Here is a 24,397-nt window from a genome sequence, read left to right on the forward strand (position 1 = left end):
TCAAGAGTCAGGTGCAGTCACAGACGACAATGTTTACCCTACGGTTATTACCGTTGGGATCTTGCTCTCGTCGATGTTGATCGTTAAATGGCCATAACTTGTAATCAAGGGATTCAATTAGGATTCCCTCTTGTGCGGATTCACTAATTGCTCGGGCGGCTTCATTCGTGTCAAGTTCGCATTGAAGTGTAGGTCAGTATATTTTTACTGTTCCGGGAGATTGGGAAATAATATTTTTTCGAGGGTACTATATATTTTGTAAAGATTTTGCTTCACTTGTATCAATGAAAAAGATGTTCATTATTTCTTATTTTTTGACTCGAAGCTCAGGGCCTTGGCCCCCCACACGTCAAATATCTTGCTGTCTTTGTGCCCATTTTCAGTCCGTCATTTGATGTTGAAATGCTAACGGCTATCTTCATAATCGATTTCTTTCTTTTTTTGTGAAGAATCATTTACACCACCCTTCAGTATTTGGTGCCATTGTAAAAAAAAGTGTCAATGAACCCCTTCAAGGGGACGATGATAAGAACTGGTTCAATAAATATGGAAAGAAAAATTATAGCAATGCAACGATGCATAGGCCTAGCAATGAAAATGATAGAGATGTGATGTGAGAATATTCTCCTGGATTTAAAAATTGGAGAATAATCGAGAATATTCATTTTTCTTTTAAATAATGAAGTTTTTTTACTAATTTTGTTTATATTACGAAATATTAACCAGTTTTCATTGCCTGAAACATTTAAAACAAAGCAATTTTTGGCATAATCATCCCCCAATGACAAATTTTAGTTCGAGAATATTCTCTTGGTCATGATGATTCCTTGAGATGGGAACAGGGTGTCCGGTCCTTCAATGGTCATGATGAGAGATTTTAGAAGCCTTAAGATTGAAACCTCAAAAATTTATTTTAAAATTAGATAAATTTTCAGAAATAAATTCAAAACAAAAAATTAAAGCAAAGGTGATTGATGAAGGAAGCTATTCTTATATAATCACCTTCATTCTAAGAGTTCAAAACTGTTGTTTTCTTCAATGTACATGCACTTAATTCTTGTATTGCTTAAATCTTCCTTGCAAGTTGTGCAATTCAGCCATGTTGGTTTCATTTTCTTGCTTTCAAGCCTCGATATTATAGACTACAAACTTGAATTGGCTATTCCCGTCGGAGAGAGAGACGGGAACAGAGAATATTCTCTCAAAGAACTACTATTATAAATTACTAAAGAGTATTCTTATCAAAAATAATAAGAATTGTTTTAGTTATTTCTAGGGATTATTTATTATCATACATGTTATTGTATAACCTGGAAAGTGAAAACATGTGGGTTTGATGCCCGCAAAGGCAGTTGAATTTTCTCTCTTTCCAAAAATTCATCTTCGTTCAGCCAGTTGTTAAAACCTTCCTATGTTAACAGAGAGTGATGTCATCCTTGCATAAGTTGCCATCTGGTGACAGCATCAGCAGTTGTGAGCTTGGCCTGAGTCAGGTTCAGCCGTCCATTTATGGTCCCGTTCAATGCACATGAGCTCCAAGGAAAGCTTGAGAGATTTGTTGCCTTTGTAGCATAGTGGTCTAGGACGTTCACCCTGAAAATGAAAGGACGTGGGTTTGATTCCCTGCAAAGGCAGTTGAATTTTCTCTCTTTCCAAAAATTCATCTTCACAGCAGCCAGTTGTTAACCACTATTATACGTATGGGGATTTTTACTGCAGAACATTTCCAGTCAGCCGAGGGCCTGTCGCAGAACAGTGCTAAATATTCTGCTTTGGGTCTCATAATTAATTTTGAAATATCCTAATCCAAATGAATTTATGCAGTTGAATGTCAAAAGACAATACGGGGACATTAATTTTCATACTTGAGAAGATATAAATGAAAAGTTGAAATCAATGTTATTGCATGAATATATCCAACTACAAAGTAGGTCCGGCTAATTACTTCATATTTAATCTCCTGGGCTTCGTATATCTCTAAGCGAACTTAATGTTTCAAAAATTGAGAATTCTACACAATTTTTTAAATTATTGGCATGGCGGAAAACCCCACCACATTTCCACATTTCTACAGTGAAATCAGCAATTTTAACACTGATTTCTATGAGGACCATCCTTTGCCTTACCCTCAAAGTTATGCTGATGATGGCGTCTATTCAAAAAGCTCTCATTACTGGGAGGATTCAGTGGCAAACCATTATAAAGGCATAAATTATTATAAATATACTGGCAGCATTATGGGAATGACAAACCATTGTAAAGGCATATACACGTCTGAAATGCATTGCTAGGGAACCACGGTAACCAAAGTAAACGTTCGGAAAATGATTGTTGAGGCCTAGAAACCATTGTTGCCCTACAGTTTTTTGTCCATTTGGGATATTTGCCCTGCTTTGACAAAATTTTAAAGTAGCCTATAGTTCAAGTCGGGTCCCATTTGGTATATATGCAAAATTTGGCAACGATCGATCTAAAATTGTAGATTTGTGTAGAGCACACACACACAGACACACAGAAAACCAATTTTATATATAGATTAGAAGCGAGATAAATGCACAAATGTGTGTGTATGGCTAAGAAACATGCGGACATATGATATTTTCATTTACATTTGTGTATATGATTTATTTCTGATCTTTAAATGACAATGAAAATGCTTATATCTCAAAAATGTGATTTTGGAGTTATCATGTTCTGACCAAACACTATAGAAATAACTTCACCACATACCACCTCTGGCCATTTCTCTATACTGTAATTTGCTGTGTTAACGAGTTGGGCTGGAAATGAAGATGTCATCTATCGTTGGTTTAAGATTTGGTATTCAACCCTAGTGGGATCCTCGGTCAGCGTGATTAATCTATATTGTTACGAGCTATGGGCGATAGATGGCGCAATCCTTTATCGCAACCTTCCGTTGGCAATGGGAGCTGACACCGGTTTCGGTAAAGCGCACAAATGCATGATTGGTGGAGAACTGGCAGGGCGTGTAGAGAAAAATCCAGAAAGTCCCGCCCCTCCAGGCATTGGTTCAACCCATGGAGGAAAGAATAACAGGAGGTGACGCGACCAGCGCCTCCGTTGAGAAAGCACGGGGAATCTGGGTTGCCAGATGAAGCCAGTGATCGCTCTATTAAAGGGACCAAGTAAGCCCAAACAAACCGTGGCTTCCCATGCTTTCCTATGAGAAACATCCCCGTTTTTAAAAATCATTTAAAAATTTACTATTCACTTTAGGAACTCTATTTTTTTTTCTCAAATTCTTTGGATATATTTATACAATTGAACGAGAGCTTTTACAATTTTAGTTGTTATTTGTTTTCGAATATTAACTTCAACAACATGGAACCTATTGCAAAAATAACCAAAATTTACCCATATCTTGTGCCACAAAATTTCTTCTCGGCATTTTAATTTAAAAAAAATTATGCCAAAGTATGTAACACCTCAGTGCCGAGAGAAAGACAATGTTTAAAGACACTTGAACAAGCAGTGTTTCAAAAAATCTGACTTGTTTTGCGAAAAACATTATATATGCAAAACATTAGCATATGTAATGCCTTTCAGCTGTTTATATTAAAATCTTGTAGAAATATTTCTCCATTCCAGGCAAAAACTCGAACACAGACACAATTTTAGATTTCAAATTCAATTCGAAACTTTTTTGTCAAATTTTCGTACACATGTCACTTTAAAACCAAAGTAATTGGTACACAATGAAGAGGGGAAAAAAAACAGCCCAGATTATTTTTCTAAATACTATAGGCCAGAGAGAGATGTCTTATCGCGGCTCGTAAAAAAAGTTTTTTTATTTTTTAATATTTTTTTCTCAATACATCTACATAGCGGAAAGTTCGCATGGGCGGCATATATTTCCAGTAATACGTATTCAAGAATATGAGAGTGGAACGGAAGAAGGGTGGTGAAATTTGTAAAGCCTACAGGCAGCAAAACCATAAATACACAGTGGCGGAGGACACTCGAGCACTTCCAGTACTTTGAGGCACGGGGGCGGCAAAATGCTGTTTGCCCCGGACGGCTGAATCATGTTTGCCCCGGGTGGCAAAAATCCTAGCTACGGCTCTGTCAGAAGGTGTTCGAGCACCTCAGAACTGATTCAGAAATCAAAATTCCTCATGTAAAGCTTAAGACGAGCGCCCACGGGCCTGAAACACTTTCGAAATGTCCCGGATCTATCATAATGATGAACGAAACAAAAAAAGCAAGATAAACAGTTGAAAAAAAAAAAAATTATGAAAATTGAATTTTATTGGAGCTTCATATTATTTTAATTAATCATATTCCCATAGACATTAATGTGAGGCATGAAATTTTTAAAATAAATTGAAGCACTGAACTAAAAACTTATGACGAGTCCAGAGTGAAAAATGATCTTCCCCTTTCAAAAATAAATTAAAAATATAAAAACCCCTTATACAAGGATAAACTTTTATCTTTCCCCATCATTGGATCATGTAGATTACCTGAAGACGCATTAAACAGTCATGGTGCTTAAATTTATTTAGATATTAATATTTTAAGAGAATTCGATCCGGCAAAACACGTTAAGTATAGGGAAAAGAGCGGTTTGTTTGGGCTTACTCGTCAGCCCATAGGGTTGCCACAACGGCTTCAATTTTCGTTCCTGATGTCACCTCCTGTTATTCTTTCCTCCATGGGTTCAACCCCTCCGTACGGTGGTGCTGCCGACTAGGAAACTAAAATAGAATTTTGTGGAATGTTCTTTTTCTCGAAGTTTCTCCGGGGTTATATAAATACTGTGGCGCTCACAAGATGGCAGGCTCAGAGAGGCTAAAAGAGACTCGAATAGAGAGAGACTGGATGAAAAGTCAGTCGTGATTTAACTTTGTGAGTAAGTTGTTAGCTCTCTGATTACATTGTAAATACGTTTAAATTGCTGTTCTGTAAATAAATCTGTGTTTGTCCGTCGAACCGCTTCTTGTTTTGCAATCCCGAAGTCTTGTGAAAAATTATCCGGAACAATATATATAAAATTGATTTTCTGTCTGTGTGTGTGTATATGTTCTCTATACAAATCTACCATTTTAGATCGATTGTCGCCAAATTTTGCGTATATACCAAATGGGACCCGACTCAAACAATGGGCTACTTTAAAATTTTGTCAGAGCAGAGCAAATGCCTCAAATGGGCAAAAAACCGTAGGGCCTCAACAATCACTTTCCGAACGTTTACTTTGGTTACCGTGGTTTCCTAGCAATGCGTTTCAGACGTGTATATGCCTTTACAATGGTTTGTCACTTCTTTAACGTTGCCAGTATATATGTATAATACTTTAGTTTATGCCTTTATAATGATTTGCAACATGAGGCTTTTTGAATGACGTCATCAGCATCGCTTTGAGAGTCAGGCAAAGGTGATCCCCATAGAAATCACTGTTAAAATTTTTGATTTTACCTTAGAAATGCGAAAATTTAGTGGGTTTTCGGTCACATCAATAATTTTAAAAATTGTATTGAATTCTTGATTTTTGAAATATGTTGAGTTCGCTTGGAGATACGAAGCCGAGAAAATTGAATATGAAGTAATTAGCCAGACCTACTGATTTCAACTTTTTATTTATATCTTCTCAAGCATGAAAATTAAGTTCTCCGTATTGTTTTTAATATTTAACTGCATAAATCCATATAGTTTAGGTTGTTTTAAAATTAATTATGGGTCCATAAAGTACATCAAAGAAGTTACACAGCTTTAATTTAGCATTTCTTGAAGCTGAAATAGGCAGATGCATAACTCGAAGTTCAAAAGGGGGGAATCAAAATACTTAGCACCCCTTAAAAAAGGAGAAAAAAATATATTCATTTCTACATTTCGTTAAATCTAGATTTGTTTATTTCATGAGTCGCGCAGTAAGTCGCTATATTGGTTATCTAAGACACGGTTTGCATGTCCCTCAAAGAAAGAGGGTGATATCACGTGATCCAAAAAGCCTCATTAGAGAAAACCCGGGCAGCGCCGGGTATTATAGCTAGTGGTTATATATTCTTCATCTGAAGACCACATACGCTGTGTGTCAAAATGCGCTATGAATGTTGTAGGTTTCATATATTTGCCTTATTTATTTATGATTTCTTAGTATTCTTGAGCAAAGTTTATATCATCTTCCATGGTTCAGATGGCAACGGGTCTATCGCGATGAATACTTTTAACATATCTTCGCATCTACAAAGGAAGAGTGAGCGCCTACGGAATAGAATTTGTTCCGATATTGAAAAATCATCAGGGATCACCACAAAATTTTTGAATCTATCCTGATCATTCGACAACTCCCCTCCATGTAACTCCTCCAGTTAGAGAGTGGCTCCTGTGGACTCAGGAGTAATTTCAAAGGCTCGGTGTAAGCGAGGAGGACGTATAAATAGTATAATGTTTATTATGAAAAATTATGATTAAACCTAGTATTATATATAAAAGTAGCAGAGAGTGCTTATGATTGTGGCAATCAGTCATTGAAAACGAACCCGACATAGTGGTGTCAGCAGTGCGGTCAGTAGAACTATACTGAATGAAAAGAAATGGAAACTGTCTATTTTGTGCGAAGGTGATCGCAGGAATAAATCATCGTTGAGCAGTTGACAGAATAGAAGGATCAGGACTGATCACTTAGCGTAGCTGATCACACATTGGGTGGTCACCAATTTCTCAAGACATCGGAATATTTATGTGAAAGCTCGACCATCGGCAGAAACGAACGAACATCAGGACTTTCGCCTATACTGAGGTGAGCGGTCACATTTTTTTTGTTGTTAGGCGAAACCGAACTACATATTTTCGTACAGTAGTTTCATCCGATACTGGTTTAAAAAAAAGAAAGAAAAATATTAAAAATGGCCGTCTTTGCCAGGGGACGAAAAGAGGACCTGCTGATTTTAGCAGATGAGTTACGGGTGGAAGTCCCCAAAGACGCGAAGGTTGTGGATTTGAAAGAGCTAATCATGAAAAGCCCTCATTATGAACCAGAATTTGTGAAAGAATTACTAAATAGTATAATCGATGAAAGAACAGAACGAGAAGCAAGAAACCACGAATTAGAGGTAGAAAGAGTAAAACATAATGACAGACGTGGAACACGTGGCAATAATGATTTTATTGGGTATTTGAATTTAATGAAAGGTGTAATGCCAGAGGTGACGGAAAACATAGAGGATTGGCCTTTTTTCTTCATCAAGCAGAAACAATGTTCAAGTTGTATGAGGTCCCGGAGGAATACCATGGGAAAATTATATTATGTACTTTGAAGGGGAAGGCTGGATGCATGAGTATGAGACGATTTTGATGATTACAACAGAATCAGAGAGATGATTTTGAAGGAATTTCAAATCACCCCCATTGAACATAAAAAGAATCTAGACACGATGAAAAGGAAAACGGAGGAAACGTGTAGTCAATATGCGGTCAGGGTGGAAACAGCTGTAGATTTATACCTCAAGTCGAGGGAAGTTAGCACGTTGGAGGGTCTGAAACAATTGGTCATCGTTGATAAAATTAAAGAAGGCCTGTCTCCAAACATCAGAACTTATATACAGTTGAAAGAAACAGACGGATGGTTCAATGCAGTCAAACTCGCGAAAGAAATAGATAATTACACTAGTGCGACGAATAACAGCGGTTCACAGTCAGAAAATGACACTCATTTTTCTGACAAAGGATATAATGACAACCAACAGAGTAAATATTTTCGTGACCGTGACCATGGAAAGAAATGTTCTGATCAGAAGCCACTTCAACAGGAAGGCTGTTTCGTTTGTTCGTCAAGATTCCATGTAAAAAGGAACTGCCCTGAAAATACGAACAGAGTCAACATGAGTAATAGAAGAGCAGGTAATTTTGATACTAAAGTAAACCAGATAGAAACGGAAAGTGTACCACAAGATCCAGAAGCGTTTTCAGTAACAGGAATCGGTATTAGTGACGATATTAGACAGGATTCGAGATATATCCAATCTATCACCGCATTGAACAGAATTAAAATTAGCATTGAGGGAAAAATTGTGAATGCATTGATTGATTCAGGTTGCCAAATTTCTGTCTTAAAAGAAGATTTGGTACCTCGCCACAAGACAGAATCTAAAGCAAAGACGTATTTGAAACCAGCATTCGGAAAGCCTATTTTGGCAGGTTTGAGACAGATCAATCTGGCCATTCCCAGAACGGACAAAACAAGTGTAGTCCACCACAGAGCTACCTTGTGCGCTATTACACCCCACATAAGTGAGGAGGCCATATTGCATCCACAAATTATCAGCTTACTCAAAGGGGAAGTGAAAGCCCAAAAGTTCGCAGCTGTGAACAAGAAGGATATAACGAACCGACCCACTGGTTGCCGAATGGGAGGGTAAGGAGGAATGTTTGCTCTTCCACAAAGAGAAAATGGGGATTGGTTTTACCAAAAGAAAAAAAGTTTTTTTTCCTTGGAAGGGCTCATAAAACTTCTTTTGAGGGACACAAGAGTGCTAAGAAACAAATGACAGAATCCGGTACTCATTTTATTGGGAGGGGATCGTCAAGGATACAGAGAAATTTTGTATGTGCATGTGAAGCTTGTCAGTTGAGAGGAAAGAATGAAATCTCAGACAGAGCTCCAATTACGCCGTTAGCAGGGGCAGAACAAAAACAAACTGGCTGACCATCATCACGGCACCTGGAAGCGGGCACGCCAGGGACAGACAATGTAAGCGCAGACGTGATATCACGTTTACGAGCAGAATGAACTGCGTGAACTGTGTGTTTACTTGCGTTTTATAGCAAATTATGTAAATATTTATTGCTATCAGTATCGTGTTATTAGATCATATCCTAGCTTCTATTATCCGTATCAATGTATGTAATCAGATTGTCTTGTAAAATATGTTATGCATATTTCACGCTTAGGAAGGGGGTAATGTAAGGTTTTCCCCCATCGGGAAGAGGCATGATGGGATTAGAAAGCGTGGGTAGGGGAAGAAGGGCTCTCGCCGAAGAAGAGAAAAGAAGCTTAGTGTGTTTTCGGTAGTTAGAGAGCGGCTCCTGTGGACTCAGGAGGTAATTTCAAAGGCTCGCTGTAAGCGAGGAGGACGTGCAAATAGTATAATGTTTATTGTAAAAAATTATGATTAAACCTAGTATTATATATAAAAGTAGCAGAGAGTGCTTATGATTGTGGCAATCAGTCATTGAAAACGAACCCGACAGTGGGGAAGTGAAATATAAATTAGGAAATAAATGCCAAATTTATGGTTTCATTCATTTGTATTTTGTGAAGGGTCCAGAAAACGGACCCAAATTTTTTTCCTGGTTTCTATTTTTCCCACAAGCATCTCAACGCATGGGCTTTCACTGTGCTTCACCATTCTCCCTTAGCATTAAACAAAATTCATTCTGGTTTCCGGTGAAAGAGTTCAAACAACACATCAGGACACCTTCAACAAGAAATTCTCTAAATTGGCATCTAATACGGTTTTCTTATCTGTGTCCCCCATCAGTCAACAAACCTAACACATTTGATTCAACTGACAACCAACTGACAGGAATGCAAACTAAACCTTAGCACTGGGAATTAATTTCTGCGACTAACCTAAATTCAACCCAATTAATTTATATTGCCCATATAGAGAAGTCGGTTTCACAAAGTAAGATCCAACATTTTGGTGAACAATGAGTGGATGAACAATAAGAAGGTAGGTTATTCACCACACGAACGTCATAACATTAAACAACTACAAAGAATATCGTGATTTCTAGAGCACATAAAGGGACAATTTGTGGTAATGCCCTTGATCTTTGAAGACCGGACACATCCTACCTACCATACCAGGCAGATATCGAAGTGTTCTCGAAGGATTGGTGTATCCGGAAAGTTTTATTAAGTTACAATGAAACATAGCTGCCTCAGACCGCAACAAAATAAATTGATATGACCATCTTGGAACATCAGCAATCATCAATATGAATCATATAACACATAAATGAAATACAAACAATCTACGCGAATGGGTACTCAAAATTAGAAACATGATTATAAAGTGATGGCGTTCATCCCAGAAGAATTCAGTAATCTTCAATTAATCAAATGATCTTCGATAACCTTGGGATATAAAATTTCGAATGATTGTGAATTAGCTAATCACGGCCATCCAAGTATTATATTGTCTGGCTTCCTCATATCAGTTTGATTGTTGTCATTGGGTCTTCAGCAGTCATAGGTTCTTCTCAATGGTCACATCAAGTTGTCACTGCTGTGATGAGCAATCGTTTATTGCAGGTCGCCGTCATCGAGGCCGCAAGTTGAAAAACTCTCACCTAACTGCTGCACTGCTTTGAGGGCACATACGTGGGGTAGGTGTCTCCTCTCGGTTTGCTTGCTTCTCCTTGTCTTGTCGTGCAGCTGATGCAAGTTCTGCTCCAGGAACCTGACAAGACCTATTAGGCAGCGGAAGTTCATAGGACTACCAAGGGTTCTTACCTTCCGGGCTAAGGTATGAGGCTCTGACATCTTACCGAAGTGGAACTGGGCCGTTTTTGGACACTGCGTTGCATAGTGCCAGAGGGATCTAGAAGTTCCACAATTAAAGGCATAATGAGTTGAGAACTTAAGCCTATCTTAATAGATCGGAAATGGGCCGTGCTCTGTGATACTATTAGCTTTTCTCTGGGCCAAACATGATGACACTGGACCCGTCGTTGAATTTTGTAGGAGTCTTTCGCCACATTAGAATCCCCACTAGATTGCCACGTCTTCAGTAGATACTTCTGCAATAATCGATGGGCAAACTCCTCAGCTATAAATGTTCAGCTGGAGTTTGAAGGTTAGTGGCCTTAGCAAGTTGATCAGCTTCTTCATTGCCAGGTAAACCAGAGTGCGCCTTCAGCCAGGCCAGCCGTATTCTTGGATTTCCACTGAGGATGCAGTGGATCTCTCTGACATTGTTGAACATGGATTTTTTTTTATTGCGCACAGACTTTATGCACTGTCTGAAAATATGAGCACTGGATGCTGCTCGGATTGAGTTCATTGAACCGCATGTAAAATTGCATGTACCTCAGCCTGAAAGACACTGCTTTCAGTTGCAAGCTGTTACTTCCAAGCTTCTTCACGAAAGTCATCCTGCCGCAAGACCACAAATGCACTACCGGTTCCTTCAAGAGTCTCAGCCATCCATAAAAACCAGTCTTGTATTAGACGCTATCACAACATTACTACTGGATAGCATCTCGTTTACCACCATGTCCATACTTTGTGGTAATGCCCATAGAGCAATACTCGGAATTGATGACATCACATATTTCGAGTGGCCGTTATGAAGAATTAGCGCCGAAGTTCCGGTACCGGTGCCAATGATGATTCCAACTAAACCAGGCTGGTAGGCTGTTGATAGTATAGTGAGTATGGAACGATGAATCGGCATGAAAAATTGAAAAAAATCGTGCAAATTCTTCGTGATTCAATGGTGGCATGTGCTGCAAGGCCGACTTAATGCATGGGTCCGACCCGGGAAGAAATGTCTCCGTAAATTTTTTTCCCACTGGTTGGATTAATGCAGTTTAATGTGAAAACAAAAAACGTCCGAGATTTGCTTCGATATACATGTTATCATATCGAAAAACATTTTTCTTTTTTCATTAAAAGAGAATATATCTCCCATCAGTAGTGGGAAAAGGGGGGGGGGAGGGTTCTGGAACAAAGGACTTAGTACAGTCAAGGCTAGGACCGGAAAAAGGCGCAAAATACGTTCGATGTACTCATGCGCGTCAGGTGCTTCTTGGGGGGGGGGATTATTCATAGGGTCCTTGAACTTCGGGAATATATTCTACAGGATTTTTTTTTTTCATACGAAAATTATAATTGATCCGTTATAAAAGAATAACCAATATGATGTTCTCAAGAAAATCGCACCTGTTCCCTACTTTCACTTTCGGAGAAGATCGTTATGCACCTGTTAACCCGGGGGACGTTCTCAAGAAGGTGCACCTTGCTCGACCTACTTTTACTTTCGATATTGACCACCTGTTAACCTGTGGAAATATAGCATATATATTTTTTCCAAGAAAACTTTCACCGCTGAAAAAAAGGAACTTTTACTTTCGGTCCGAACACCTGCTAAAGCACTAGTATTCTCATATTAAATCACCGCATTTTCTTCCGCAAGCGGATAACGCCAACTACCTATTTATACAGGTGCTACCCTCACTTTCAGTTGCTTCATCTGCTGCTCCTGAAGTAATTCCACGTCTTCACGAACTATCGTGTAAGTAAAAATTTAATGTTTCTTATGTTCTGTTTTCTTTTCGTTTTAAATAATTATAGATAGACGATAAAATATTTTTCATTATATTTTCAGTTATCTGCCATGGAAACAACATCCAGCAAGGATACTATGAACGCCGTAAAACGTGCTCAGAAGGAAGATGAGACCAACTCGATCAAACGTCCGAAAATAGCACCCAACGAAGTGAGCATGTTTCCCGTATGTGATGGCGTACACCTATCGGTAGTCATCTTCAAAAATACTTTAAAAGTTCACTTACGAATGTTTGAATCTGGCGGAGATGGATCCCTTATCCCTACAAAGAAAGGGATATCGATGACGCCCTACGTATTTAAGACTTTACGGGAGATGATGTCGAATGAACCCCGAAAAGTATTCTTTTTTGTGGTATGCGAAGATCTGTTGGTGAAGTCAGACGGAGAAAATGTGTTGTTTCAACCGATTTACAAAAAAGAAGACGGTACATTCAATACGGCTAAGAACTTTATAACATTTTACCGCGATTGTTTCATGAAGTTAGCTGATCCGGCAGCGAAGTGCTCGTCGTATTTAAGACGTGTGAAGTGCATCGACTTCATGCAGGATTGCATGAAGAAAAACGGATCATTTTCAGAGACCGCGGATCCTGAAATTACATATGCCGAAAAACTCAGTGACATGCTCGAGGAATGTATCAACGACATCTTCCAGTGTGATGGATGTGATCTTGATGCCCCGGGTCAGAGTTCTCATGATTGTTAAAGCCAATCTTTTGACATACGACTCGTGCGATATTTTAATCGGGCGTTCGCTAAGATTAACATGAAGAGTATTGCTAGGGATTTGAATGTTCATCCGAACTTGTTAAACAAGTTAGATTTTGAAAACTTTATTTTACGCGTGAAGGACCTCTATTCACGTAAAGATCCCCTACCCTGTTGGATGCTATGAGGGAAATAGCCCCATCAACTTTGTTCCCCCCCCCCTCCCCCACCGTAGGTGAATAAAAACCCCATCCGCTTGATGAACTCTCCTCACTTGAAAGATGTCGGATCTTAACGAAGATTTTCTGGACTTTGGCATACCTCTTGACGAACTGAACGCGTTGTGCGACTTCTACGAAATCGAAGAACATTTTAGCGAAGTGCAACCAGACTTCTTCGATACACCGTCGTCTCCGAAAAAGCAGAAAGTTACTGTAAGTACTTTTGATATTATTACTTCAAATTTATTTTACAATTAATTCTAATTAGTATTACTTATTAGTATATATTATGTTTGGGTTTGAAGAAAAACTTAATTTTGAAATGTTTAAATTTTCCGGTTCAACTACAGGGATTTTTCTCTAATACTGGATTACACGTTACCCATATGGAAGACTGGTTGAACTCTAAACATTATATCCAACCCAGTAACATTTTAACTTTCACAAATCAGAGTTCAAATAATAGGAAGAAAAACATTTTTCGTAGAATTTATGAAATTCTGCCATTGTGCATTTAAATCAAAATATTTTAATCGACAATGAATTCCCAAGTTTCTAGAACATTGCAAAGCATTGACGGTTACTATATTATGTATCCAACTGAGTATAAATTCTCTTATATTTTATTGGATAATGAATATTTATCAACACCGAAAAAAGGGTTTTATAATGGGGAGGGGACTAGTTTGATTCAAAATCAGGGGCGTCGGAAGTGTTTCGAACCTGTGGGTGCCCGTCTTGAGATTCATGTAGGAAATTTCGATTTTTGAATCAATTCTGTGGGTGCTCGAACCCGTTCTACAAACTTCCGTGGGTGCTCGAGCACCCACAGCACCCCCGGCACCGACGCCACTGTTCAAAATAATCATACTTTGGTCACATGAGATCTCAAGTATTGGGGGGGGGGATATCATTATATATAAAATTGATTTTGTATGTGTATATTCTCTATGCAAATCTACAATTTTAGATCGATCGTCGCCAAATTTTGCATGTGTACCAAATGGGACCCGACTTAAACAATAGGCTACTTTTGTCAGACCTGGGCAAATGGGTGAAAAACTGTCGGGCAACAAAATGGTTTTTGGGTCTCAACAATCACTTTCAGAACGTTTACTTTGGTTACCGTGGTTCCCTAACAATACGTTTCAGATATGCCTTTATAATGGTTTGTCACTTCTTTAGCGCTGTCAGTGTATGTGTAATAGTTTATGCAATAGTTTATGCCTTATAATGGTTTGCTACATTTTCAATACTCCCAGTAATGAGGCTTTTCGAATAGACGTTATAATCATCATCAGCATCGCTTTGAGGGTCAGGAAAAGGGTGATCCTCATAGAAATCAGTGTTAAAATTGCCGAATTTACTGTAGAAATGCAGAAATTTAGTGGGGTTTTCCACCACATCAATAATTTAAAAAATTGTATTGAATTCTCAAGTTTTGAAATATTGAGTTCGTTTAGAGATACGAAGCCCAGAAAAAAAATCAAATACGAAGTAATTAGTCGGGGCTATTTTTTGAGTTGGATATTCATGCAATAACATTGATTTCAACTTTTCATTTATATCTTCCCAAGCATGAAAATTAATGTCTCCGTTAATATTCAACTGCATAAAGTCATAGTTTAGGTTGTTTTAAAATTAATTATGGACCCATAAAGTGCATCGAAGAAATTCCACAGCTTTAAATAAGCATTTGTGGACGCTGAAATAGGCAGATGGATAACTTGAAGTTCAAAAAGGGGAATCGAAATACCTAGCGCCCTTTAACCGACCGATGGATCTGCACGTAGATATACGTGTAAAAATGTCTGCGTCGAAAAGGTTCTGCACGTGAAAACACGACTCATAAAATCCGTTTCTAAAAGGTTCTGAGCGTAAAAAACCGATTTTCCTTCTCCCCCTCAACGTCTTTGTTGAAATATGACAATGATGGTTCAGCACACGCCTCTCTCATTTCTGCGCACAAACACTCCCAAAGCCATTGGGCTCCCCACGGTATAGAGCGAGAATCGCTGTCGCCACATGTGTGTGGTCAACTCGGAAAGTCAATTATCCTTTGCGGCTTATAGCATTGTATGTATATAATTCAAATTTATGTGTAAATCCAGGTTATTTAGAAAAAGAGAAGAGATGCTCTATTTTCTTTTTTCCTTTACAAATATTCACCTAGATTTCAAAACAGACTCGTTCTGAGCTTATTTAGACATTCTTAATTCTATTGTATTTGAATGTAAGAGAAAAATTCTTTTTTCTTCTTTTTTAGAAGCGAAATCTCACGCTGTACGTTATCAACCGCAGTACAATGAGGGTATGTTGTTCCGCGAAAATTGTAGACATCTCTGTAACGATCGGGGCAGTACAAAGAGAATCAAATCTCACAAAAACTCCTCGCTGTCCTGCTGTGCGTACGGGGGGAAGGAAAAATAGCCAGAACGTTTTCAAAGCTATTTTAATCCTGGAGACCAAGCATTTTTTAAGTGGTTTTGTGCCAACACCTCGAACCGCCAGTCGGTTAAAAAAGGAAAAAAAATATACATTTCTACGTTTCTTTAAATCTAGATTTGTTTATTTCACGAGTCGTCATATTGGTTAACTTAGACACGGTTTGCATGTCCCTCAGAGAAAGAGGGAGATATCACGTGATCCAAAAAGCTTCATTGAAGAAAACCCGGGCAACGTCGGGTATTACAGCTAGTATTTTATGAAGCGCAAAACTTTTCCGGATTGACCACTACGTTTGTTGGCGTTAGATTTTTCTACTCGTTTAATCAAATCTATTAGACATATTTTCAAAATTCGTATTTACTCATTAACGGAGAGTAACATAAATAATGAGGATACCACTTCCGCCATTTATTGACAAAGGAAAGAATTAAAATTTCGAATGGCAAATTTCCATACCAACAGTTGTTAATGGGTTGAGAAACGAAGTAAAAGTTTTATAAAAAGGACCGGCATTTTCTGGTAAACCAAGATCTGATCTTGGAGAATGAACTCCAGTGTTTCCCTAGGATAGTATTCTTGTGAAAATTACTTCAAAGTCGCTTATATACTCAGTGACCCAAATCGATGTGCTATATGAGAGATGTGAACAACTTAAGAGCTACATTAATTGAGAACAGGTCAGAAATATTTTTTTCTGACGGAAGAAAAAAACTTAAAAACCATAAATCAAAATTCCACATTTTTATGAATATTAAACAGATAATAATTAACCAAGTCTGCACAATGCAACTTCAGTATGGATAGTCAATGATATGTCTGACATAAGAATGAGATAAAAATCACATAACGATAAAATTAATGTCTTTCTCCCATATCGTCAACCATGACCGTTTCTTTCATTATAGTGTTTGATGTTACCATTTAATCTTATGGGCACCTGATGTTTATGTATTTTGTTTTTCCATAAGACAACTATTTTTATTTATATGAATAGTGTATTATTTTAGATAAAATTGAATAGATTTTTTTTGTACCCACTTCGTCAGGTATTTTATCTGTTTGTATTATTATTTCTCAGACGTTGTTGCATTTCTGCTTTCAGGATGCGCAATCGAACTCTCATGAACAAGATGGTTACTCGCCGGGCACATCGAAACAGACGGTGAGTAATCGAGTTTATAGATTACTGAGGAAAAAACTTAAAACACATGAAAGGATTCGAGAATTTTATTATTATTTCTCAGACGTTGTTGCATTTCTGCTTTCAGGATGCGCAACCGAACTCTTGCAAGACTTGTGGTAAGGTGTTTAAAAGGCTACATGATTTGCGTCGACATACAAGAATCCACTCAAAAGAAAAAATTTTTACTTGTAGAAAATGCAGCAGACGCTTTGCCCGAGGCGATAACAGGCTAAATCACGAGCGGCAATGCTTTCATGGGGCGGGTGCTACCCCAAACCAACAGGAAGATGCGTTGGACACTTTCACAGTTATAGTAATAGAACCAACTTCCGATAACGCATATGACCCCATTCTTTTCTTTAACGAGGTTCGAGCCGAAATACAAAACATCATACTCCGGGAAGTAGGTGTGAAAAAGGCTTAAATTTTATATTGTGCTGAACGTTCTCTTCTCAAGAATAACAGAATCCAATGAAATTGAATTTATACAACCTTTTTTCCGCTCGAGAGTGGAACTCATATATTCTGAGGATGAACTCGGTGATAAGATAGATTCAGCTATCAAAAAAATTCTGTCTTCGCTCGACGAGTTTACAAGAATGGGCAGCGGGTGGGTCTTTGATAAGGTTTTAAAATTAGACCTGAATATAGCTGCCTACAACCCATTAGCAGCAGCTTCTTACTTACCCATACCTCCATCAATCGTGAACAGAAAAGCGATTATAAACATCTCAAACACGGATAATAAATGTTTTATTTGGAGTGCATTAGCAGCCCTTCACCCCCAAGACGAGAATCCGCAACGAGTATCAAAATATCTACAGTTCGAGCATGAGTTGAACATGAGTGGGATAGAGCTCCCAGTCAAAATAACCCAAATAAATCGCTTTGAAGAACAGAACCCACACATTTCTGTCAATGTCTATGGGTTAGCGGATAATGAAATCTTCACGATGAGGGTGACAGAGGCAACCCAACGTCTTCACCACGTTGACTTGCTATACATATGTAACAAAAATACCAGTCATTACAGTCTAATAAAAAACATGAGTAGGTTGCTATCCCCTCTAACTAAGCATAAAGCTGCTCGGTTCTATTGTCCTTACTGTCTACACAGGTTTTCTAGAGAAAATTTGTTGGTCGAACATAAAGAGTATTGCAAACCTCACGGTCTACAACGAATATGTATGCCTAATGAAGATGAAAAATGGCTTAGATTCACTCAGTACCAGTATCAGCTACGTGTTCCTTTCACGATTTACGCTGACTTTGAGTGTATCTTGGAGAAAATTTCTTGCTGTACTCCGAACCCAACACACTCATCCACTACCCACACAGAAAAACATGTACCAAGTGGTTTCAGTTATATTATAGTAGGCCCTGACACCAGACTTTATAAACCCCCAGTGGTGTATAGAGGAGAAGATTGCGTGCAGGTATTCCTACACATGCTGGTGAAGGAGAACGTTAGCATTCAAAACGTTCTTAACACCGTGAAGCCCCTTAACATATCCCAAGAAGGCGAGAAAAAATTTCAGGATGCCGTTGTATGTATGACGTGTGAGAAACCGTTGGGTGGTGATAGAGTTTGACACCATGACCACATATCGGGCGAGTTCGTTGCAGCGTTGCATAATGCGTGCAATTTACAGCTGAAATATTCTAACCATGTACCTGTAATAATACATAATTTGAGAGAGTATGACAGTCATCTAGTCATGCAGGCGGCAGGGCTCTTCAAAGATCAGGATATCTCAGTCATCCCCAATAATTTGGAGAAATACATTTCTTTCTCGATTGGGGATTTACGTTTCTTAGACTCATTTCAATTCCTACCGGCTTCTTTAGATAAGTTGGTTGGCAATCTTACCCGTTCAGATTTTCGATTGACTGACAGCATTTTCGAAGATGCCGACCTACTTGTGAGGAAAGGGGTGTACCCGTACGAGTACATCGACTCGTTCTCTCGATTTTCAGAGACTGAATTACCACCCCGCGAAGCTTTCTTCAGCAGTCTAACTGGAACCGAAATAAGTGTGGATGATTACACTCATGCACAACTCGTATGGGAAAAATTCGGCATTCAACATCTCGGTGATTATCATGACCTTTACGTAAAATCGGACGTGCTTTTACTAGCAGACGTGTTCAAACGTTTCAGGAACCTTAGCATGAGCTATTACAAAATTGACCCTGCGCATATGTATACAGGCCCTGGTTTGGCTTTTTCGGCATGTCTGAGGATGACCGATATTAATTTGGAACTTCTCACAGACATAGACATGCATTTGTTTTTTGAATCCGGTATTAGAGGAGGTGTTTCTATGATCACCCATCGTTACGCTGAGGCTAACAGCCGATACAGCGAACAGTTTGAACCCAATCAACCGACCAAAGAAATAGTGTATTGGGATGCAAATAACCTATATGGTTACGCTATGTCCCAATACCTACCATATTCAGGTTTCCGATGGTTGAGCACAGAGGAAATATCTAACATAGACATCGCAAACGTTCCCGAGGACTCTCCGAAAGGCTATGTCTTGGAAGTCGGACTAGAATACCCCAAAGAACTTCACAATGATCATAACGATTATCCGCTAGCACCTGAATACATGGTGATAACAGAAAAGTTGTTTTCAAACCATATGAAGAGCGTGTGGGGAAAAATTAACCCGGAGGGGAAACCGTCCGAATGCACAAAGCTAGTTCCCAACTTATACGACAAAGAAAACTATGTAGTACATTATCGCTACCTCCAACTCTACCTCACCCTCGGTCTCAAAATAAAATATATTAAAAGGGTTATAGAGTTCAATCAAAAACCGTGGTTGAAACCGTACATTGACTTTAATACCGAACGCCGTCAAGCAGCTTCGAACGATTTCGAAAAATCGTTCTTCAAACTGATGAACAATGCAGTATTCGGGAAAACCATGGAAAACCAGCGGAAGCATGTTAAAGTAAAAATTGTGCATAAGGAGAAAAAAAGCTAAAAAATTAATTGCATCCCCAGCCTTTGAAGCCTTCAGAATTTTTAACAATGGATTGGTTGCCATAAAAATGAAAAGAATAAAACTGAAATTAGTTCGTCCTATGTATATGTGGATTTTGTAGTACTGGACGTGAGTAAAATCAAAATTTATGATTTTCACTATCGGTGGGTTAAATCACGGTTCGGAGAAAAAGCTCAACTTCTCTTCACCGACACAGATTCGCTAACGTATGCAATCGAAACCCAAAATCTACACCGCGTGATAAAATCCAACATGGACGAATTCGACACTTCCAATTTCCCTCCAAATCACACCCTTTACAACCCTCATAACAAAGCAGTGCTCGGGCTGATGAAGGACGAATGCCCCGGTGACCACATTCTATCGTTTGTCGGTCTTCGTTCAAAAATGTACAGCATTGTTACGGCTAAGGAAAACAAGAAAACGGCCAAGGGAGTCAGCAAAACCGTTTCCCGCAATCAACTGCATCATGAGATGTACAAGTCTTCGCTTTTCGATCAAGTGCGGTACAGACATACGATGGTAAAAATCACGAACACTAAGCACCAACTCCACACAACCATGGTACGAAAGTAAGTCTTTGTCCCCTTGATGACAAACGCTATATATTAGATGATGGAGTCTCAACATTAGCTTATGGACACCACGCGATTAATCCCCACGGAGAAGAAGAAAGTTGATGTAACCTACAGAAAAATAAATGCTTATTGTGCATGTTTGTAAACGATTTTGTGTGTGTGTGTGTGTTTTTAACAACAGGAGACACAATTCAGAGAAGAAAATCTTTATTTCCAGTACGGTTTTTACAACTCAAGCCATCTTTTCATATATTTTTTATTTCTTATGTAATAATGCGGTAAACTTATCTCGTATAAACCTTGAAGAAACTCTTTCTCACCCGGAACAGGTTCCTTTTTTTTGAATGCTCACGACACTGGATAACAGTTCGGAAATATTTGTATTGTCTATCTCCACCCCTTTATACACAAGCTGACCGCTCGGTGACCATTTGATAACATTTGGGTAATCTTTAAGGTGACTTATAATTTTTCCCGATATTTCACGGTGAGATTTCGGTAAATTTAACAATATATAAGATGTTTCACTTTTCTTTAACGGCGGTTTACTGAGATCGCGTATTTTAGGTTCTTCTTCTTCATCAAAACGGTCGAGTGGCGAATTGTTTCCTAAGGCAGTATTCCTCTTGTTCAAAATCTGTTGATAAAACTTTATTTTAACCTCTTCGGTAATTTACTGTTCAGTATCTTCGCCATTTCAGTGTCTAGTTCCGTAAGCTGTGGCTCTTTAATAACATGGCGGTTCATTCTATCTTCTGGAACAAGTACCATAACTTTTTTAGCGAATTCCATGTCCAATCAGACTTGAAATCAAACCGATTGCAGCGGGTAAAAGAACTTGAAGGAAACCACCTTTTTGTATGAGGATCTTTCTCGTCTTGTAAAGAGGTGTTTTCCTCTTTGCTAACGTACGGAGCAAACCTTTATACTTTTGAAGTTTAGCTTTTTGGTGGGTGGATATTGGGATATTACCATGCAGTAAATTCAATGCACATTCACAAACGGTTTTGATGTCAGAATTTGGTAACCGCTTCAATAATTCTTTACGTTGTCTTTGAGCACATCCGCTTAACAATCTCAGCACTTGTTGCTTCCTCGCGGACATATCGTTGAATAAATAGTGCCGCTGATGTGCCCAGTCTTTTAACGTCTCGGTTGATAGACATACTGCGTTTGCGTGGGTAACACGTTGGTGCGTAAACGCATTTTTTCATCCGTTTCTTGCCTAAGATCGATCGATAAATATGAATACGGAGATTTCGTTGCATCTGCGTAACTTTCTTCGAAAAAATTTAATTTCGTAGGATACAACTGTCTCCCCAAATGGGTGATTTGGTTCAAATCCCTCCGGTTTTTAAACAGGAAAATATAATGCGCGTTTAACGTTATTTCCCGCAGTTTCTTATGAAAGAAATTCTGAGTTACAAAGATAACCGATAAATTTCGATGGTGGCTATACTTAGTAAATAGCTTAACCATTTTCTCTTCTCCCGATAACTCTGACATAAAATCATCGAAAATGAGTAAGGCATTGGAGACTCCCTCGAAATTACAATCGTCTCGGAATTCAACATCTCTAATTTCCTCGTGCAGTGGCTGAGATTCTCCGTAAAACCATATCACGCGTTTCGGTAAAGGTTTGATAAGCCTTTCACGATGTTCGAGCAGACCCTTTAAAAAATATGTTTTCCCGCTACCGCTTGCACCTGCACAGACGGCAGTGAATGGATGGTGTAACGTTAACGGTTCCATCGTGAAAAATGATGAGACATGAGTTATGCAAATCAATTTTATTGAAAAGAAAAGTATTTTCGTACAAAGTTAAACACACGTAAATCGTTGTTCACATTGAAGCGAGATACAATAGAATTCATACTTTCCCCCATACATTTACAGTATACGTAATAAATAACATAATACCCACAAACTTGGGTATCAGCTGACTGCAGTGCCACGTCATTGTAGGTGAGTCGTTGATATCTTCTCAGGAATTTTGTGATATTACCTTTCTGAAAGTTTGAAGGATGTCTTCCGAATGAGTCAAAAAACTCCACGGTCAGATTGTCATGAAGATATATAGTCAACCAATGTGTTCCAGACTCTGCACTGGTATCTGTGTTAACGATCACAGCTGTAGGATAATTTCGTATTCTCGAAGGCAACGCGTCACTAGCGTAAACGTTCCTGAAAACTTTTTTCGTTTTCGGGTCTCTACGGAGTGCTCTACGAATCTGTTCGGAATCCATCAGCCAGAGAAATCGCACAATACACTTCTCGATTTTGTTATCTCTATAAGGTTCTGAAACTCACCATATATGATTACCGAGATGGTTTTAGGTAGTGTTTTCGCAAACTTTAGTTCCACACGTAGGTTACTATGTTTCACCAAGTGTAAGTGTCCGCAGTCGCTCTGGTCGGGGAGTAGGGAGAAACAAAATAGAGTGTAACCACTATGAAATTCTTCTCTGGTTATGTCTATGCCGCGATCTTTCTCGACTCGAAACAAGTTATTGTAGGCTCTTACGGTGTTTCCGGTCTCAAAGTTAGGCTCTAGGGGTTTGTGGGGGACTGGTCGACCATCAAAATATACGGAGACGAAGTTGGGATCGTAATGCTTGAAATCGAACGGGTTGCTTCTAAATGTACCGTTGAAAGATTCATTGTCAACTAGGTCGATGATAACTCGTTGAGGCATTGCACCCAGATACACATTGTCTTGGACGAATGACATGCTTCCCTGTGCCACAGAGTAAACCTTACAAAGTACTCTATTGATAGGGTATTTGGCAGTGGTCTTCTCCAATGCTTTAGCATGTCCGATGGCAACAGCTGGGTTAACTCTCACCTTCCTTACAAAGAGGCTAGCATGGTCTATGTGCACGTTATAATCAGCTGTCGAGGATATTAGAAAAAATGATGGTTTCGAACGAATGGTTTCTAAGTTTAACGTCTACCAAGTTGAGTAACAGTCTTTGTTGAAAAAAAAGTGAACAGTGTACTCTTCCCAATAGGTCGTAAGATCTGCTGTTTGCAATGTGTTTGCGAAGGTATGAAAGTGCGGTTGCTCTTTCATACCTTCGTTATTTTCGTGGTCGGCCATGGAACCTGCAGTGTCCTTGTGGAAACCTTCCATAGTGAGGGGGCCCATCTTCGCATCTCGATCATTGTTCAGCAAAGTTTCGATATAGGCTCTGTAAGGGTAGGTGTGAGACGAATTCGTGATATTCCTGCCATTGAGAGAGACGTCCACTTGGGAGAAGAGGGAATGAAGCGGTAGATTCGCAGGAGAAACTAGGTCGGTATCAAGAAGTTGTTTACCGTCCTTCTTTGTGACCCTCAACTTGACGTGTAGTTGCGTGGAAGATAGGTCTATGTAATCTTCGGTGCTACCTGTAATATTGAACTCAATCGGACCGTCTTTAATACTAGAAAGTGGGAGAAATTCAATCCATTCTCCACCTTCTATGGCGGTTTGAGTAGGGGGTAAAGCGAACAAATCTACTTCGCTTTTCAGACACTCGGGTGAGTTTGTCATGATGAGAGCCATCTTCTCAATCGAAAATATTGGGTGCTGTCGTCTTCCTAGCTTTCTTACGAATGACGTTTTTTCTCGCTAAGCGTTTCCTTTTATGTCCTCCGAGCATTGTTTTAACTTTCGTTGAAGCTTTGTCACTCAGCAAGCGACCAGCCTCTTTTGCTCTTTCCACCGCAGCTGTTTTCAAATCTCTACCTTGTACGACGTCATTGGCAAAATCTACACCTGACCTGAGAACCTGACAGCCAAGAGCCTTCGCTCCTTTTTTGAACAATGGCATAGCCGATCGGAAAAGGGGAGCTGAATATTGAACCGAAACCGTAACCCCGTTGCAGTGGTACACCCTGATAATATCCAAGACCTTGACCCGCTTGGTTGACGTAATAAT

The 24,397-nt window shown here is 39.0% G+C and overlaps 3 protein-coding genes across 5 annotated transcripts in view; 2 read left to right on the forward strand and 1 right to left on the reverse strand.

The window, feature by feature from the left end:
* Positions 1-47: 47 nt before the first annotated feature.
* Positions 48-24,397, forward strand: part of LOC149065155 (uncharacterized) — a 52,382-nt gene continuing 28,032 nt past the window's right edge. For both annotated transcript variants that reach the window (XM_089254433.1, XM_089254432.1), the window contains exon 1: positions 48-192. The gene's annotated coding sequence lies outside the window, so the exon portion shown is untranslated. The remainder of the gene's footprint in view (positions 193-24,397) is intronic.
* Positions 13,274-20,582, forward strand: LOC149065156 (uncharacterized). 2 transcript variants are annotated; one of them, XM_089254430.1, is made up of 3 exons: positions 13,274-13,461; positions 16,799-16,858; positions 16,965-20,582. In XM_089254430.1, the coding sequence occupies exon 3, from the start codon at positions 18,598-18,600 to the stop codon at positions 19,873-19,875; it is 1,278 nt and encodes a 425-aa protein (XP_089110556.1). In that variant the 5' UTR covers positions 13,274-13,461; positions 16,799-16,858; positions 16,965-18,597; the 3' UTR covers positions 19,876-20,582. Both variants share the same exon structure in this region, with proteins under 2 accessions (XP_089110556.1, XP_089110557.1).
* LOC149065157 (uncharacterized protein F54H12.2-like) lies at positions 22,720-24,021 on the reverse strand. Its single transcript, XM_089254306.1, has 2 exons — positions 23,550-24,021; positions 22,720-23,366 (listed from the first exon to the last, which is right to left on the reverse strand). Exons 1-2 carry the CDS (start codon positions 24,019-24,021, stop codon positions 22,720-22,722), a joined length of 1,119 nt encoding a protein of 372 aa, XP_089110432.1.

Source organism: Pholcus phalangioides, unplaced genomic scaffold, assembly GCF_987345545.1.
Source record: "Pholcus phalangioides strain wild (caught in Gottingen) unplaced genomic scaffold, Ppha-v1.0 ptg000041l_1, whole genome shotgun sequence".
Classification (NCBI taxonomy): Eukaryota; Metazoa; Arthropoda; class Arachnida; order Araneae; family Pholcidae; genus Pholcus; species Pholcus phalangioides.

Bases quoted from the DNA above. Each gene is read 5' to 3' on its own strand.
- LOC149065156 (XM_089254430.1), top strand. From the start codon at position 18,598: ATGCAGGCGGCAGGGCTCTTCAAAGATCAGGATATCTCAGTCATCCCC.
- LOC149065157 (XM_089254306.1), bottom strand. From the start codon at position 24,021: ATGGCTCTCATCATGACAAACTCACCCGAGTGTCTGAAAAGCGAAGTA. The intron at 23,367-23,549 runs GTATGAAAGAGC...TATCCTCGACAG, and splicing joins CGACCACGAAAATAACGAAG to CTGATTATAACGTGCACATA.